At 44.2% G+C, this 19,194-nt stretch overlaps 1 protein-coding gene across 6 annotated transcripts in view; it reads right to left on the bottom strand.

Moving 5' to 3' along the window:
• The window catches only part of LOC139606740 (suppressor of tumorigenicity 7 protein homolog), a 50,947-nt gene that overhangs the window by 27,604 nt on the left and 4,149 nt on the right, over positions 1 to 19,194 (bottom strand). For 4 of the 6 annotated variants that reach the window (XM_071459082.1, XM_071459076.1, XM_071459067.1 and 1 more), the window contains exon 2: positions 10,599 to 10,635. The exons of the other annotated variants lie outside the window; for them this stretch is intronic. In XM_071459082.1, the coding sequence (XP_071315183.1) occupies positions 10,599 to 10,620 (22 nt within the window). In that variant the 5' untranslated portion in view covers positions 10,621 to 10,635. The remainder of the gene's footprint in view (positions 1 to 10,598; positions 10,636 to 19,194) is intronic. 6 annotated transcript variants of the gene reach the window in all.

A 19,194-nucleotide genomic window follows, 5' to 3' on the forward strand; every position in this document is an offset into this window, starting at 1 on the left:
GTTATCAATACAATCCTGATTAATTTATCTGTGAAAATTACACTAGAGTCCAAGATGGTGCTGCTGCACTTGTATCCAACAAATCTCACAACCCAAGAATACGAATGTCTTGATTTTGGTATATGAAGGTAAAACCAGTGAGTGGAAAAACGTTTGCACCTGTTGGTGCTTGGATTGAGAAAATGGCTCAATGTGTCCACAACATACACACTGAAAAACAGACTGGATGCTCATGAGAAAATCTGGAAACCATTTAATGATTCACAGAGCGAAGATGTATTGTTATAACTGTTTATGTTGTCTTTACTTTGTTAAATTTGCCGTCGAATTGTATCAATGATTTTGTCTTTATGTTGATTTTAACACAAGGAAGAGAGAGAACAGGTTTGTGTTTTGTTTATATACACGCTGTAATATATTGCACAACAATGCTAAAGTCTATTCAATGAAAATTCAATTAACACATTGTTCAAAAACAAAGTGTTTACATCCAGATGTTTACACAGGCAGTCATACAGATGCTGCTCCAACAGCAGATCACTGGAGAGAGCGAACACCACCGCGATGACAGACGGAGAAGTTAACGGTGCAGACTGTCAAATTATTGTCTCCGTTATCTTTTCCTCCTTTTATTCCACAGCAGAGTCCAACCGATCAAACTGATTGATACCAGTCCAGTGCACTCTGCTGGTTTTTCTGGTATTTGTATCAGGTTCTCTGATCTTTTATCACAGCTCCTGTCAGGCCTCTGTGTCATCGAGCGGATTTTATTATCCAGACCAGCAGCGGTTTTACAGCTGCGGTGAACTCTGAGCTTTCTACTGGCCGAGGGTCGTGAGTTCCTCAGTGTCAAAACCAATATTTACTCTTTTCTATTTGAAAACAGCACATTTAGACAAATACAAGATAAAGGTGAAATTCATATATTTCATCTATACATACAAGATTAAAACTAACCAACAATTTCCCCGATCATAAAAACCAGTATGTCCAGACTATGTCACTAACAAAATAAAATACAAGCGGATTTACTTTAATTCATTTTGATAACCTCCTGTTTTTTCACTTAACTTTGGTTTACTCGACTATGTGGTTTCATTGCTGAGTGTCACCTAAATCTGTGAGATACAACCGGGAAAGTCTCAAATCTGCGCCCGATAACTTCATTTATTTATTTATTTTAAGTTCATTTATTTGATTATTTATTCTTTAGTTTGTCTCTCCCCCTAGAGATTGTCAGAGCAACCACAGACTTCTTGCTTTTTCACAATAAGTGCAAGTTATTAGGAGGATTAGAATTTTTGGACCAAATTTATGTCTGTGCTTGTTGTTGTTTGTTCATAAAAACTCATAAAAATAAAGTTTAAAAAATAAATAAATAAATAAAATACAACCAAACAAACATTTATCATGACTGTGACTTAATGGAGCTCATCAGAACAGCAGGACATGATGTGAGAGCAACTGTTAATGGATGAGTTTAGGACTAAAAGCCTTTTCTTAAAAAGCGTGACAAAAACTGACAAACATATAAGACGTAGTAGATAAATGCTGCCATATAACATATTTAAAAAAGAAACAAAATATGGTTCAACACAGAAGAAAAGTGCCAACGACATGAAAGATCAACAATAGATGCCTGGTGTGCCAATATTTACAAGTTTAACATTTCAGTACCAAACAATCCTCTGTGCAGCTGCATAAAAACACTTTGGTGCTCCGGCAGCAGCAGAACTGCACCCGTACGGAGCGAGGTGAGCGTGCAGGGCTGGAAACAGAATGACCTCACCTCCCCTGGTTCTGGCCAAGCCCGCGATCATTAAAACTCAAGAGTCTCAGCTCTGTTACTGTTGGCACCGGCCTGAGTGCCGCTGCAGTTATGGATGGCAGAGCTGGTCCCGTTTCACAACCAGCCTCAGATCCATATATGGAGATGTTGAATGCCAGTAAAATGACTATAGATGATGTAAAAAAAACGTTTCCAGGTTTTTCTATTAAACTGCTGAGATTTTGTCTGAACAGCTCTGACTGACCAAGGCAACGGGACATCATCCAATAAAAAATAAAAAATAAAAAAAAACAAGTATATTCATGAAAAATACAAATGAAAGCTTGTTTTCTTTGAGAAGCAAACAGATCCGACTGAGCTGCACAGTTTGCTGCTCCGCTGTTTTACACTGATAAACACTGACGCTTTAACAAATGATCCACTCATCTTAAAGACCAGCTCCACAGCTGAAGACTTTAACACGACCACCTGATTTAGACGCTGAGTGACATCATTCAACCGGGACCAGGTGTATTAACTAAACAAAAAGCACGTACATGTTATCTTCCACACACAGTTTTCCCGAGCCGGCTGCAGATGAGATGATGAGCAGGTGGTTAAACATGGAGCCTTGTTTGTTCAGGTGCTTTGCCAGTTTTCCTGATTGTGTTTTTTTCTGCACAGCAACAGCAACATTTCAATCAAAGGCTCAATTTTAAAATTGTTTATGGAAGATGAACTTTATTATTCTTTTTATTTACATTTGAGCCGTTATCCCGTTCTGCAAAATTAATATGAGCACAATCAATTAATCATGATGTGAGATATTACAGTGGGTTTGCTTTTCACATACATGTGATAAATTAATTGTGCAGTTGCTATGAAAAGCCACAGCTCTTTGTATCAACATCTGCTCAGTGCTGCTGCAGAACCCCGCTGTTGTGACAATCTGTAAACGTGCGTTTCTTCTTATTGACAGGTGGAGCAGGTACAGGTATCAATATGCAAATGAACATTTAACAGCGTTTCTACATATAGTTCGTGGTGAACTGTGGAGTGGAAGTGGAGCTCGTGCATTTGCGCCACGCTCTTCAATGACTTTGATTTATAAAACAGAACCATGTGTTTGTGCAGCTTTATAATGCACGTGTGCATATTTCTGACACTTTTATGCATCTGTCCCCAGGTGATTAACTGTAGAAATACTAGTATGATTTAATTAAGGTTGCACTGAATCATGAGTCACATTAAATGTTGTAAGTATTGCACCATTAAGCCAAACGAAAATGATATTTTCCTGCTGTCAGACCTGCTGTAACTCACCATCAATTACATTTACAAAACAAAAATGTCCATTAGCAGTAACTTCATTTTGGGCGGACGCCATAAGACTAGAATAGAAACCCTAATCTCACCACTGATGGTGTCTGATAAACTGCAAACAGCAGCAGAAGTTTATTTCTGCCTCTTAAACTCAAATATCTGATGAGCATGTGTTGGATGATGATTCAGGGTCAGAGGTGATGATCCATGAGAATAATTTAGTGTCTCTTCCATGGGAGATGAGATTTTAAAACCTTACTGAAGCTTCCTTTTTGGCTTTGGCTTGTTCAACTTCAAGCCACTATATGAGCTCATAAGACAAAAATAGCACAAGTCAGCAGTTACCACAGAAACCCGATCACTCTTGCCGTTTTGCCGTTCTAACCGGGGTTACCACAGCAACAGAGACAGCTGGTTGCCGCCTGAGAGCTGTTTGGCTTTCATCAAATGGCCATTTTCGGTAAGCACCTTATTCTGCTCTAGGGCAACAAACAAACACGACACACGACCTGGAGCCTCCTCAGCAGGACAGTTCAGAGCCGGTTAGAGGCTTATCGCTGCATTTAAAGATGACGTGATCTTATCTGGCAAAATAATATCCAGCTTAAAAAAAAACACAACATAATGGCCACTGATGAAAGAGCACTTAAACAATGTTAGAGTGATATGATGAAGGCACGGCCCACAGCAGTCCTCCCACAATCAAAACATGCCTCCATTCGGCAAATTGCATTTCCCATGAGCTCATCCTTATCAGAAGCCATACTGTTGGCAATCTAACATTAATCTGAGCCTGGTCTACAGTTAGTGTCGCATTCAGGTTTCAGGCGGTGCGTGCAGAGCAGATTAGAGTACCAGCATCCATCTATTTTAAGCTGGGGACACCCTGGAAGACTTATCCTTATTGATTTTTGAAATCGCACTGCATCACATGCGAAGCTGTGGCTATTACTGATTATTTAAGCTCCATACTGTAAACATGTTCACACCGGATGATCGGGAAATTATAGTTTTACACATATAATGATGTAACTGATAAAATCCTTCCAGGGTCAGGAACTGTAATCGCACAGGCAGCCACGCAAACCAGTGTGCACTCTGTTCAGAAAGTATTCAGACCCCTTCACTTCATTCACATTTTGTTATGTTGCAGCCTTCTTCTCTTTTAAAATCACATTTCCCCATAATGACAAAGCAAAAACTGAATTTTAGAAATTTTGGTAAATTTATTAAAAAAGAAAAACATTACTTTCCAGACACTTTGCTATGAGACTTGAACTTTAGCTCAGGTGGCTCCATTTCTCTTGATCATCTCTGAAATGTTTCTACACCTTGCCTGGAGTCCACCTGTGGTAAATTCAACTGATTGGACATGATGTGGAAAGACAAGCACCCGTCTGTATGAAGTCTCACAGCTGACGATGCAGATCAGAGCAAAAACCAAGCCATGAGGAGGAAGGAGCTGCCTGCAGTGCTCAGAGACAGGACCATGTCGAGGCTCAGATCTGGTGGAGAAAAAAATTCTGCTGCATTCAAGGTTCCCAAGAGAACAGTGGCCTCCATCGTTCTTAAAGGGAAGAAGTTTAGAAGAACCAGGACTCTTCCTCGCCCAGCTACACCGAGCAATCAAGGGAGAGGAGCTGAAGAGAACCTGAAGGTCACTCTGGCTGAGCTCCAGAGGTCCTGTGTGGAGAAACCTCCAGAAGGAAAACATCGGTGCAGCCCTCCACCAGTCTGGCTTCACGTGTCCAGGTGGAATCTTCACCTATTAAAGTCCACAAGGAGCTAAAAGTCTCTCAAGACTGTGAGAAACTAAGAAGAAACTAAGATTGAACATTTTGGCCTCAGTTCTAAAAGTCGTGTCTGGAGGAAACCAGGCGCCGCTCATCACCTGGTGGTGGCAGCATCAGGTGGGCGTGTTTTTCAGCAGCAGGGACAAAGAGACTGATCATGGTAGAGATACAACCTGCGCTTGGACTGGGCCCATGGTTCATCTTCTAACAGGACAATGAAGCTAAACAAAGCCAGAACAACACAGGAGTGGTTTAGGGACAACCCCGAATGTCCTTGACGGAGCCAGAGCCCTGATTTGAACCGAATCAAACATCTCTGGAGAGACCTGAAAGTGCCCGTCCACCAGTGGTCCCCATCCAGCCTGAAGAGCCTGAGAGGAGGCTGTAATCACTGCCAACGGTGCTTCAGAATGATTTTAACATCAGGCTGCAAAAGCGAAATGTGAAAAAACTGAAGGGGCCCGAATACTTGACTGTGCTGCAGATCAGAATTAATAATATGAACGTCAACGCGACGTGATTATGGATTAATATGGGCTTAGAAATGAAAACATTTATAATTCATTATTTTTACAGGATTGGAGGACAGATACAATCAATACAGCAGTACCTTTTACCGTAGAGCCAAAGGTGGACCAGAGGCAAGAGCTGACATTAGCTGTTAACCCTGTGAGAATAGAGGCACAGAAATCCCCCAGAAGAAGCTTCTGTTTACAGTGGCTTCAGGCTGATGCTGTAAATTCATCACACTTCAGTCTGAATTTGCCAACTGTCCAGACACAGTCCAGAACATCCGAAGCAGCCAGGGTTTGGGAAGGAAACAGAAAACCTGAGGACTGTCTTTGCGAGTATCTGAAGCGTCGCTGCAAAAACAAAAAACACTAGAAGGAACATGCAAGACGTTTTAAAGCAACCCCCCTGCCTTCACTCTGACAAGGTCAACGAGCTATTACATTAACGAGTGACCTGGAGAAAAACATGGCGAAGGCTTTGTTTGTCCTTGTGTAGCACTTTTCGACATGTGTGCATGATAAGTGTTAGAAATTATAATCAGATATCTGTTCCTCTAAGACAATCTGACATCAGGAAATCCATAACCCTGAGGCTGCTCTACGTTCTGAATATTTTTATAATAAGTTACTCTCTCTTTCTCTCTCGCTGTCTCACTGTTTGAGGTGAACTAATGATAATATTTAAATGAAAAAAAATCAACACCCTCTCCCCCTCAATCCTGCACTACAGAGGGAACTGCAAATACTGACCTCAATTCTTCCTCATAACATCCTACAGCACAGAGAGAGAAGCAGGACGGACAGAGCTCAGCAGCCATTCACCCCAAACCTGTTGTACCCATCGTAGCTGAAACTGTCCTATTGTGTGTGTGTGTTTTGTCAAATCAACTTTAACAAATTAAAGGAACAGGATCTTTAATATGGATTTTATTTTCCTGGCTTTTCCCTCCCTGCACCATCTGCCATTAGGAGACCGGGGGGGGGGGGTCCTCTCCGTTCGGTGCCAGAGAACAGTTCGACACACGCTGCCTTTCTTTCCACTTAGTTTGGCGATAGACTGTTCACAGTAATTATGCTAATGTCTTAAATTAATGTGGTTCGAGCTCCTTTTAAGAGGCTAAGATGTGAGCGGATATATATGAAAGATTTTAGCTGCTGAGATGAAGATGATTCGACTCTCTCTGGATCATCGGGGGTGAGGCTGAGCAGAGAAACTCCAGCCGTGACAGTGAGCGTTGACCAGGTTTCGGTACCTCTGGATCTGGATCAACTTGAGACCAGATTTGGCCTCTTTAAATACACGAACCTGACGCCCCTGAGATACAGGTTCAATGTCCTCCTCAGGCCACGTTTTAAAACAGCTTATTCGATCTCAGTCCAGAAGAATGTTTTAGCTCCGTATCAGAGATAATCTCTGGGGCAACGCGACGGCCGGGTGGTTGGGGCGCGCACTACGTGGGCGCAGATGCTTCTTCCTGCACGTCATTCCCCCTCTCTGCCCCTTTCCTGTCACTCTCTACTGTCCTGTCGGATAAAGGCATAAAATGCCCAAAGATATCTTAAAAAAAAAATTAAATCTCTATCTGATACCTGAAAACACGTATCACATGACCATTCAAGTAAACAGGAAGCAGATTGTCTACTCTGCTTTTGGTTAGTTGCAGAAAATACTATGAACAAGGAACGGCAAAGACAGTTGTAGCATTAAAATGCAGAGTTTAACTGTGCAACAGCTGTTAGCAAAGACAACAAGGTCAGCATCGCCTGTAATTCATTCATCTTTTATTTACCACTGGTGGTCGCGACTGATGAGACCCAATCAGGAGGCAACGCGGGGGTCTGCATCATCGTTTCCAAAAGTCAAAAGTCCGGACAAAAACGCAACAATGAAGCTTCCAAACTGAAATTTTAGAGGCTTGAAAACTTAGAGAGACTTACAAAGAGGCTCTGTCAAAGTCAAGACTAACGACAGCAAACCACTGACCAGCCCAATGTTAAAGCGCGACATAAAAGGATCAAAGTCTTGTAAACTAACAAGAAAATAACAGATAAGCTGAGTCAAAAGATACATATCAGCAGCTCACACAAAACTCTGTGTTTGACACGGACTCATTTTCCTTTTATCATCTCAAACAACAACTTTCTAATGAGTCCAAGTTCATTTCCTGTTACTGAGCCTGCTGCTTGGAAATAAACACGGATCCAAGCTGTTTCCTAGCAAAGCAATCCCAATGAAACAGCCAATAAAGGAGGCTCCACTTACCTCTGAGTGTCTCAACAAATGCTGGTGAGTTTATTACCTAAACCTACACGGTTGAATGGACATTATGTCTGTGCCCCTTTCTGTCTACACTGGTCTCAAAGAGCCACGAACGGATTCAAACGAAGCTGAACTGAAGAACTAAACTGCTCATTTTACATGAAAATCCAACATTAAACACTAAATCTAGCTTAAACAAGTAACTGTGGGATTGACTGTGTTTCATATAACAGTGAACTAAGCCTGTGAACCTGCGCCAGCTGAGTATAATGTTGTGGTCACGCTGCGAGCTCCACAATCAGGTAATCGGGACATTTCCTATTTGTTAAAAGTTACATAGTCGATCAAATGTCCCCATTTCTTCAGTGCACTGTTATAGAGCCGGTACGAACCCTGCACCACTGCACTCTCAAGCCAGATCCGGTGAACTGTTTCCCTGGCTCACATTCATTAATCTGCTCTGCAGCCTATGTGGTGAATGCACTGAGCTCCTGGTTCAGCACCAGAGCCGTTTAGTTTCCCATTAAAGTCCTGCACTGTGACGCTTCTCTTGCAAACTGCACACATGACAAAAATGGAGAAACTTGCAGTGCCAACATGGGAAGGTTAAACAGCAGCAGGTTGGGCTACAGGCTACAGACTGGCTCCATCTCTGGTCCAGCTCGTCTCCATTAACAACTACACAACCATCAAATATAAAACATCTCTGACAAAATACTGTGTGAACGCAAAAACGCAAATTATTCTGACAGCTTTACTCTTCAATTTACAGTGAGAATGCTTCAGAAACTGTATCCCATCAGTTATAAGTGTGCAGGGAGAGCACTGATGTTCTTCTTCTATCCAGACTTTTTACTTCTATTCTAGGGCTGCACAACTAATCAATATATAATCGATATCGCAATATGGCTGAGTGCAACAGCCAAATCACAGGAGCTGCAATTTTTTTTTTAAATAAATGTAAAATGTGTCGCAATAATGTTGTGCATTGTTAGCACCATAAGTGTAGTGGTGCTACAGAGAGCCCCCGGCCTACAGATCATATCCTCCGGTCGTGAGGGAACATGCACCAACTAAAATCACATCTTCATCATTTTTAAAAATTTTCATTCCAACTGAAATCATGACTCATTTCATAAAATCTGCCAAAATAATCCCAATATGATTTGCATATTGTGCAGCTCTGTTCACCTTCGTCTTCTTCTGTGGGGCTGAACAATCGTATTATCCAAACTGGAATATGGCCAAGTGCAACATCCAAATCACGGGAGCTCCAATGGTTTTTTTTTTTTGATAAGATAAAATGTGTCACAACAGACCATAAATAAAACATTGTGGTGCTGCAGAGATGTGCCCTCAACCTACAAATCATACTCTCCAGATGTGAAAGAACATGCTTGTTTAATACAAGACCCAACACAAATCACATCGTCATTATTTCTATATTTTTTTCAAGTGAAATTGAAAAGCAAAAATGATAATTTCGACTGAAATCTTGACTTATTTTGGAATCACTTATGATTTTTCTCATTCAAAAGAGTCTGCAAACTCTTCCTATGAAACCTTCTATGCGTAATTATACAAAAGAAAGACAACTAGTTTATAACATGACCCCTACAATTATAAAATCTCATCAAAAATAAGAATCTTTCCAAAATATTTTCATTAAAATTTTATGCAGGGCTAAATAAATGTTCCCAAAACCTCTTAAAAGCTAAAAGCAGCCCCAGCAGGCTGAAAACACCGAGGACAAGCTGCTGTCACACCGAGTTAGTGAAAGCATTAAGTTTGACCCTCAAATGACCTCAGACTGTGGCAAGAATTCAGAATCTCAAACCACAGGGACACGCGACCTCCGTCAGGCTGCGGTGACATGTGAGGTGAGATCTGTGCCCGGCGCTGCTTCCAGAACACTCCACGGCGGCGTCCACTCAGCTGCACGCCACGGAAGCAAAGATCCCGCTCAGCTGCTCAGAGGAGAAGGTGCTGCATGACAGCTCTCCATCACCCCACAGTCTGTGCAGGCTGGCTCTGATCTGACGTCCAATCACAGGAGTCAGCTCAGACCTCGGCGAAGCATCCAGCAGGTGTTGGTAGTTAAGCATCATGATATTGATCAAAGTGAAAGGTTTTCCAGTGAGGGTGTGGTGGGGGGAGGGTTCCACCTTATAGATCAACACTTCAACTCTTCTGAGGGATGTCAGGAGCTGCACAGTGGCCCACAGACACACACGTGCACACAAGGATACACAACAGCAGCGTGTTAGCTTAGCTTCAGGGGCAATGCTACACTTACAGACCTCACAGCAACCTGACTGAGCCGGAGGAAGAAGACGGGGGAGGCTGATGCTTCTGGAAAACGATGCAACTCCGGCAAAAGCATCCATCTTCTGACACGCTCTCTCACTCACTCACTCACACACACACACACACACACACACACACACACACACACACACACACACACACACACACACACACACACACACACACACACACACACACACGCACAAAGAGACACTTAAACAGCGTTCAACCGTCACGCCATTACACCGAAGAGGACTGGAAATACATACAGTCAGGAGATGATCGTGCACACACACACACACACACACACAGAGTGAGGCTGAGAGTGAGAGAATGCAAGGCGGACGGCGAAGCTCAGCGTGATCAGCTAGCTTGTAGTGCCGACCTTCCGTGATAAAATGGTAGATCCCAGATTTCTCCCCATGCAATCTGCCACCAGCAACCATGGAGGCAAAACAGGAAGAACAGAGGAGGAGAGGAGGAGAGGAGGAGAGGAGGAGAGGGATGCAGGAACAGAGGAAACCCAGCCATTTCCTTTTCCTCCTCTCCTCCAGATAAAGCAGACACATAAACACGGAGAGATACAGAGACACGGACAAACACAGAGGAGGCGGGAGGATGGTGGTGGTACTTACATGAGGACTCTGTGCCGAACATGGCTGGGCCCCGGAGCTGTGATGGACAGAGAGGAGGAGGAGGAGGAGGAGGAGGAGGCGAAGGAGAAGGAGGAAAGAGAGGAGAGGGAAAGGGGAGGGTAAGAGAGAGAAGGGGAGAGAGAGGGGGGGGGGGTTGATGAGCAGGCAGCTACACAGCGGGGGTCATCAAAGCAACACAATGCAGCCAGCCGGCCGTCGCTGCCTCCCAGACGGCCAGATGCCCCGGCTCCGCTGTCCGTCACACACTCGCTCGCTCGCTCGCTCAGTTAGTCCGGACGCAAAAACAAAAAACATTAAAAAAAACAAAAAAAAAAAAAACAACAAGAGGTCCTCTGGTGGATTGGATCAATACATAAACAGAAAATAGAAAAGAAGCAGAAATCCTTCCCAGCCGAGGAAAACCGTGGTCAAATCCAGACACGGAGATGTGGTCGAGGCTAGTTATCGCATCTCTCCCTCTTTCTGCAGCCTATATCCTCCTCCTCATCCTCATCCTCACCCTCATCCTCTCCTCTCCGTCACTCTCTCGCCTCTCATTCCACTGTAGGATTTACTAATGAAAAGAGAGAGAGAGGGGGAGGGAGAAAGAGAGAGAGAGAGAGAGAGAGAGAGAGGCTTTCCCAGAGAGAGAGAGAGAGGGAGAGAAGAGGGGAGTGAAAAACTAAAAATCTGGTGAGGAGCCGCTGCTGCTGCTGCCGCTGCTGCTGCAGCCGCTGTAAGACAATAGCTATGCAAACACAGAGTGACGTCAGGACGGAGGGGGAGAGAGCTGTAAAAAGACTGAGTGAGTACTGCTGCTAGATGGAGAGAGAGAGGGAGGGAGGGAGAGAGAGGGAGGGAGAGAGAGGGAGAAAGAAACAAGGACCAGGAGAGAACGGGAGGGAGATGCAAGAGAGCAGAGACGGAGAACTGGAGCAAAAAGGGGATGAAGGAAGGAAGTAGGGAAAGATGATGTGAGAGAGGAGTAGAGGAGGTATGGTAAGGGGAGGAAGGAAAGAGAGAGAGGGAGGGCAAGATGGAGGAGAGGGGGGACAGATAAAGAGATACAGAGGGGGAGGAGGAGGAGGAGGAGGAGGAGGAGGAGGAAGGCAGCTGGAGCTGAGGGGGCACTGGAGAAAGAGAGTGGGAAGCAGGCCAATCAAAATGGTTTGTCTACCATTTGTTCTACTACACACACACACACACACACACACACACACACACACACACACACACACACACACACACACACACACACACACTAGAAGAAGCAGAAGCAGCGAGGGGGGGGCAGGGGGCCACAGTCTGTCAGTTCAACAAATTGAAACGAGTATGAAGCAAATCATTGGAGGCTGCTGTGTGTTCACCTGCTGTGAACACACACACACACACACACACACACACACACACACACACACACACACACACACACACACACACACACACACACACACACACACACACACACACACACACCTGGCCATCAGGGAGACAGAAAACACATTTTCCGTTGTAATCACATCATCAATAAAAAAAACCTACATTTGCGGTAAAAACTATGAAATAATTTTCACGTTAAATCATTAAATCATTTCTCGTTTTTTCTCTGAGATGCATTTTTCATTTTCATTCAATATTCAACAGCAAACAGAAACATTTTCAGATCAGAATCAACTGCAAATAAAGAAAAATCAAGACAATGTGAGCTGTCACTGCTTTAAAATGACTAAACCTTCAAATCTTTTTCTACCTCAGGCTCAAACAAAACACTTCACTGGTGCTGAGGTGCATCAGAAACATGTCTCCCACCATGTGATGCAGACAGAATAAAAGACCTTTGTGATTACCACTTGTTCTCTTTCTGTATTTGCAGCTTATAGAAAGAAAAATTGAAGATTTATTTGTGTTTTTTAATTGGACCCACGGACCAAAAAAAAAGAAATAGCAGCAAAGAAGGCACAGAAAAATCAAATAACAGAGGATTTAAGATGTAAAATTACAATTTGGCATAAAGATTTAATTGCAACTGAATATGGAAATTATATAAAAGGAACAAAAACAAATGCCTCTTTTGGTGAAACACCTATTTTGCTAACAAACTCGCCTACAAATCATAAAACCTGCATTACATCAGAAAAAAAGACCCCTGCTCACAGCATTCAGGACATTTTAGTCCTTTCCGAGCTACAAATCTAAATGATTCAGGTTTTTCTGCTCCTCTCTGGACACATACTGAACCTGCTGCCAGTGATAAGTCTCATTATTGATGCAAACTGTAAAACTTTAATGAAGACTGGAGCACGGAGCCTTTAAATGTAGTAAAAAGTGCAGATATAACCCAGTGGCTGTGCAGCCGTGGGGTCCTGCTACGAGTCGGTGCCACAGCCTGCTAACCTACATAGATGGAGGGTCAGCCGCACGTCCTCGCCGGCCCCTCTGTGAATGGGGGTGAAGCTAGCTAGCATGTGGATTAGCTCAGCTGCTGAATAGAGGAGCGTGTACTGATGGAGGCCTCTGTCCTTTTGTGTCTCAAACCCAGTCACCCTCCTCCTCCTCCTCTCCCCACGTCTTTGTGCCTCAGCCACAGGCAAAAGACCCCTGCTCCACTCCTGCTGCACTGCAAAAAATACTGAGTCAGTTTTATGTTTTTAACAGCATTTACATTTCCAGTCAGTCATCTTTGTCCAGATGTTGAAGTTTGGTTGTGTTTAGTGAAGCATCTGCAAGTGTTTCGAACACATTGTGCCGTGAATCATGTCACAAAGTGATAAGTCGTGATGATGAATTTGAAATATGGACAAATTTTAACAGTTTACATTGAGTTCATTTATTTATAGAAACTCAAATTTGCTCCAGTTTCTTAATAAAGTGATGATCTTTAGATGTTTACTTGTTTCTAAAGAAAAATGCTCCCATCACTGAGACGGAATCAGGAGGAAATGGAGCCATCTGACCCAGCTGGCAGCAGACTTGTGAAGATGAATGATCTTTGCAGTCCTCTGACTCTCCCTCCCAGCCTCACTAAAGACATCTCCCGGGGTTGTGTTAATTACACGAGGGGACTCTCGTGTAATTATATATATATATATATATATATATATATATATATATATATATATATATACTCCCATCTGTTATATCACATTCAGTGTGATGCGCTCTCACAATTTCTGCCCCCGATCGGCGCTGATATGATCTGACTGGAGATCAGCAGCTGAGAAGAGGTGCGGTGGTGAAGCTGGGATAATCACAGGTGCCGAGCAAAGGAGGAGTAAATTCACTCTGTGGTTTGCAAAAAAAAATCCAGCTTAACACCCACCTGGTTTTCTTATTAGTAGCAACTGGATACTTGAAAATGCACCAAGATTTTTGACTCTCTCTCTTTGTGCTGCTGCTGCTGAACCACCTGTAAATGCAGCTTCTGCCAAAACGTCACATGCTTCACTGAGGAAACACATGCATGTGCTCAAATGACTTAATTCAATTCAGAAGCCAGAGGCCAGAACAACACAGGATCGAGATTCAACAGAGGTTTTCACCTGATTTAAACTCATTTAGCGACCGAATGAACCGAACAGACGTCTGTTTCTCCATTCAGAGCAAACCTAACATATATTTTTTGTTAGAGGAAGCTGAAGAACCTGCATCACTGTCACCAAAATTCTTTAAAAGGTTTATTGTATTTGTTGTGACTGTGAGATCTTTCGTGTATCGGCGCTCTTCGGTTAAAAGAGGTGTGGTTACACACCTTGGCACCGAGCCGTGCTCTCTCTGCTGTGCTGATAATTAGGATGCAAACCCATCGCCATAACAGCGGCGAGGCCCAGGTGAATGGAGGTGCTGATGGAGTCAGACACTGAGCAGTGGAACAACCCCGCCGCTCAATGAATGCTTGACGTAAAACAGTGCTCCTCGCCGCCTCTTTTCAGCGGCGCTGCATTCATGAGCCATTTATTCCTGAACAATCCACACCTCACCCCGCCCCCGCTCCCATCACCAAAGTACCCCACCCCTCCCCAAAAAAAGAAAAAGCATCTCCTCCTGGTTGCTAGGTAACTGAAAATAAGCGTGAGTGGAGTGTGGCCATCCTTCAGCGTGAAGGAGAAACGAGGAGAGGGATGAAAGGAGGAGGTAAAGTCATGAAAACAGAACATCGCACAGTACCACAATGTTCAATATTTAAATTTCCTATCTGGATCGAGCTCTTCTTTGACTCATGTTCCAAGGACTGGGTTCTGTTTAGCACCACAGATAATCCACAGAAAATGAGGTTCTAAGATGATGTTCTAAGAGAAAACTGGAGCAGAAACGCGCTCCTTCCCTCTGGCCACAGTGTCTAGCACCTCCTGAAATTCACCATCCTCTGTTTAATATTCCACCAGCTCAAGCACCGGCATCTCAGAATCACCCCACCGATGTGTCTGCCGGAGCAGGCAACCCACCGAGCCGGAGAGATATTTACTGGTGGTCAGATTTAGCATATAACCGGTGGTCATTTCCTGACCCTGATGAGAATGAATTTACCAGCGCTCAAAGCCAGCTGGTGTGGAGGGGGGGGGTGGATTGTGCCCACCACATCCACTGAGCAGACAACAGCAGGGACTGGAAGTCTTTTGATGACCAGACAATCGTCCCCTCTCTTTCCTCCCCCTTTCAGAGCAACCAGACTCAACCACAAAAGGAAGGTCGGCGGAGGCTTTGATGACATCCGCCGGGTCACAATTCAAACGCAGCAGCACCATTCAGCTAACTGGGTCAGGGGACGCTGGGATTGTCACTGCTGACACCAGCTGGTCAAAACCGGGAAGTAAGAATCCTCTGCCTCCCAGAGCCGCTTTTACTCGACCGCTGATGCACGGACGAGCAATCACATCATCTGAATCACAGACTAGTGGTCTGATAGCGAGTCGTTTGAGCATGGATGTTTAAACAATAAATCAAAACCCCCAAAGTGGATCAAACCTTTCTATTACAGCTGCGACTGCGGACTCAACTTCCTGTGTAAGAACGTGCTGTAACATCAACTGCCTGACCACAACGCTCCCAGCACCATCAATAAATAACTTCAGAGACTGAAACCCAATGAAGTGAAAGCACAAAGGGAAAAGGCTCGCTAACAGGCGGGGGGGGGGGGGGGGGGGGGGGGGGGGGGGGGGGGGGTGGACTGTCACTTCTTCTACAGCAGCTCCTCTGAGCAATAGGACTAATCAGACTCGGTCCAGAGAAGCTAAGAAAAAAAAATCTCTATCCAGGATAAACTTGCTCAAGTTGGTCTTCTCTTTTTCCAGCAGTTCTCCGATTATTCTCACACAGTCAGGGTTTAAAACTTCATTTTGTCTGCTTCTTTAATTTAAGGAGTGAACATACAACCTCCCTGCCTACACAGAGGGACGGTTGTTGCTGTGATAATGGAACCAGACGTGGTTCTAAATCTTCCTCCTCTTGTTCAGTCAGGGCCGGAGGCGTTATGTTTTCAGGTTGTCCATCTGTACGTCCGATTCACGATATCTCGGTAACACCTTAACAGAACTTCTTCAAACTTGGCACAAACATTCATTTTGACTAAAGGGTGAATTAGATTTTGGTGGTCAAAGGTCAAAGGTCATGGTCATGGTGGTCTCACAATTTGGCGGTAATTCTCGTTTTATTTATTTTTATTTGTGTCATCCAAACTCCACCTTCTGGTATTTTTTAACCCAGCAGACAATATTCAGCCTCCAGAGTTTGTTTTAATTTTGTAATGACTGTTGTTACACCCATCCAAACCTGGGAGTGCCCAGTACAACCAGTCACTGTTTCTCTTTAGCCACTAACCAGTTCCACATCTCAAGTCAAACAAGTCAAACGATCAGGATACTTTCTGATGCAACCTTCTATTCAACATCTTTTTTTTTAATCTATTATCTCATATATTTGTGTGTTTAGTTTGTGGAAGCACCAACTGTTTGACTCACAGATTCGTCCATGTTGTCTGTTCTGCTTTTGCACCGTAGGCTGCGACTTTTAAAAGCTGAATTTCCCTTTTTCCCTTCCTGTATATTTGTCTCCGGCCCTGCATGAACAACTAACAGCTAAAGATGTACTGATCCAATAAACTGAGCCACTACGCTGTGCTGCAGGACTGCTCATGTTAAACTGCACAGAGCAGGAGGGAATGTATGGCAGAACTTCCCTACACACAAAAACACAAAACTGCAAACACTAAAAACACATTCAGACACAATCCAACCAAGAGCTGTGTGAGAGAACATACCTGATGAGTGCCCGGGACAGGCTGCCTGCTATCACACAGATTCTTGTGAGTTTAGTTATTCATTTTGCATAGATTCAAATACGAGCAGGTAGTCAAATCTTAAGCCATTTAAATAGAAGCCAATGGCCATGTCATTAATCAAACTGTCTCTGGATGCAAAGTAGGAGGCCAGGATGAGGAACACAGGGTGTGTGTGGGAGGGGGGTGGGGGAGGGGGGGGGGGGATTAACCACCTGCTTCCTTGTTAGCAACCCCTGGCTGTGGCCATTTACCTTGTGTGATTAACTGATCTCTTTGGCATGTAACCAACCACTACACAGACTTGACTTCCTGTTTAGCTGCTAATGCTAGCACCTGAGGTCAGTGTGCTGCTGTGGTGGAGCTGCAGAGGTTGTGCTTCCGTCATTTCGCCGACCTCCCTGCAAAAATGTTTTCTTCAAAAGCTGCAGAATGAGCTGAGCTTCAGCTCTTCTGTCGCAACTTTCAGCTACTTATGAATGGTTCAACAAAGAGCCACAACCACTAATGTGTTGTGTGATGGTGTGTGGTGGTGAGTCTCACCTGCTCCTGAAACATTTATGGTAGCCGGGGAACACTGAAATTGTTTTATCATCCCACTGTGTCCTGTAAACAAAGAGCCTAGTTTCTTGCCGCTGCTGCTAAGACCAAAATCTACTGCACACAAACATTGCGACACAGTTTTTGTTGCCTGCATCGAGGTCGTGTTTGAAGAGTTGGTCTGTTTCGCAAGGAATTCAAGTTTTAATCAAAACAAAATATAACGTGCTGGTCTGGTTCCGTGCAACTAAAAACACAACACAGATGACACCGGTGATGCAAATTCCTCCTCTCGCTGAGTCACAGCTGCTTGTGCACAGTCTCTATCTCAACCTAAAAATCCCTTCAAGCTCTAAGTCTCTGAGCTTCTCCTCGTCCACATCACATTGTTTGCAAATGCTATAAATCTAGAAAGTGGAATCCGTGTTGGACACAGTGGCTGTTACCTGGATTCACCTCAGCTGCAGAGTGTCTCTGACATTTTGTAGAGTCAGGGGTGGCGACGCAGCAGCCGTGACCTTTCCCTCACTTGGCCACAGCCCCGACTGGCGTGGTGGGTCAGATATTATAGGGCTGGCCGTGTGAGGGCTTTGGAGTGTTTGCCTTGAATTACCACTTTGGGCACTTCAAGGTGCAGGAGTCTAAAGGGCGACCCAGGCTCGCTGCCGTGGATGATCTGAGTGGGTACAGCTCAGTGAACGCGCAGAGAAAATGAACAAAAACCACTTTGATTGTGGACTTTTCTCCAGGCGGGGCCGAGCTGTCTGCCCCCATCAAAGGTAGGGCAAACATTTCTGACTGAGATCATGTTTCCAAAGCGGTGCACAGGTTCTAAATAGAGGTTCCTGACCAGTCCGATCTGGCTTTGAGGTGAATGTGTGCCGGGTCTGTGTGTGTCACATCGTTCAGCTCACTCAGTGCGGTTCTTTAAAATCCCAAACTTTTGCTCTGCAGCTTGATTTTGGACCGGACTGTAGCACTTAGGTCAGTGTCACGTATGGAAATGTTTACCGTCTTGCTTCACTCTGACATGTCAAATAAATCTGCCCACACAACTTTCCAGGCTTATTTGTGTGTTTAAAAAAAAAAAAAACACATTCCTCGCATGCATTGCTGCGGGACGACCTTGCTCCTCATACAGAGGCTTCGCCGCCCCGTCCGAGGCTGACGACGCTGGAATCTTTTACAGTGAAAAAGTCTGTAGAAAAAAAAATCCAATCTTCAAAAAGAGGTTTCATTTCTATGTCTGAGTCATATATTAATTCTCTGGGGAATATGAAGCCTGGGAAAAAAATGCCCTGCAGAATTTGTCTGAACTCAGAAACAAGTGATCAAGTTATCAGCATCTCAACAGTCTCCACAGAAACACAAAGACACGTCATGAGCCATTTCTTCAATTGCAGCACTGCTCCAATAGTCACTGGGGGCTACCAGCAGTTGATATGTAACAGCTAAATGGTCCATAAATCGGCCTTTACGCTCCGACCTTTTGAGTCTGGTGGCAACACGTCTAAATTACGATGCCTATTCCAGAGTCTGGGGCCAATCATTTTCAGCAACTGAGCCACAAACACCTTATTGCTGAGCTTAGCAGTCTACACAATTATGAATGGAGTCTAGCTTCTTTCAGTGCAGCTTAGTTTAACATCCACTTTGCAAATTCAACGTGAAATTCCAGTGACTGAGAGGAGGTGCAAACGCCGGGGTGAGGATTTGTGAGACGGATGAACGCGACACAAACTTTGCACTGTAAGCATTACAGGATGTAGATGTGTAGCTGGAGCC

The sequence above is a fragment of the Trachinotus anak genome, unplaced genomic scaffold, assembly GCF_046630095.1.
Source record: "Trachinotus anak isolate AG129_WGS33_773 ecotype Australia unplaced genomic scaffold, CSIRO_AGI_Tana_v1 ptg000002l, whole genome shotgun sequence".
In the NCBI taxonomy this organism is placed as follows: Eukaryota; Metazoa; Chordata; class Actinopteri; order Carangiformes; family Carangidae; genus Trachinotus; species Trachinotus anak.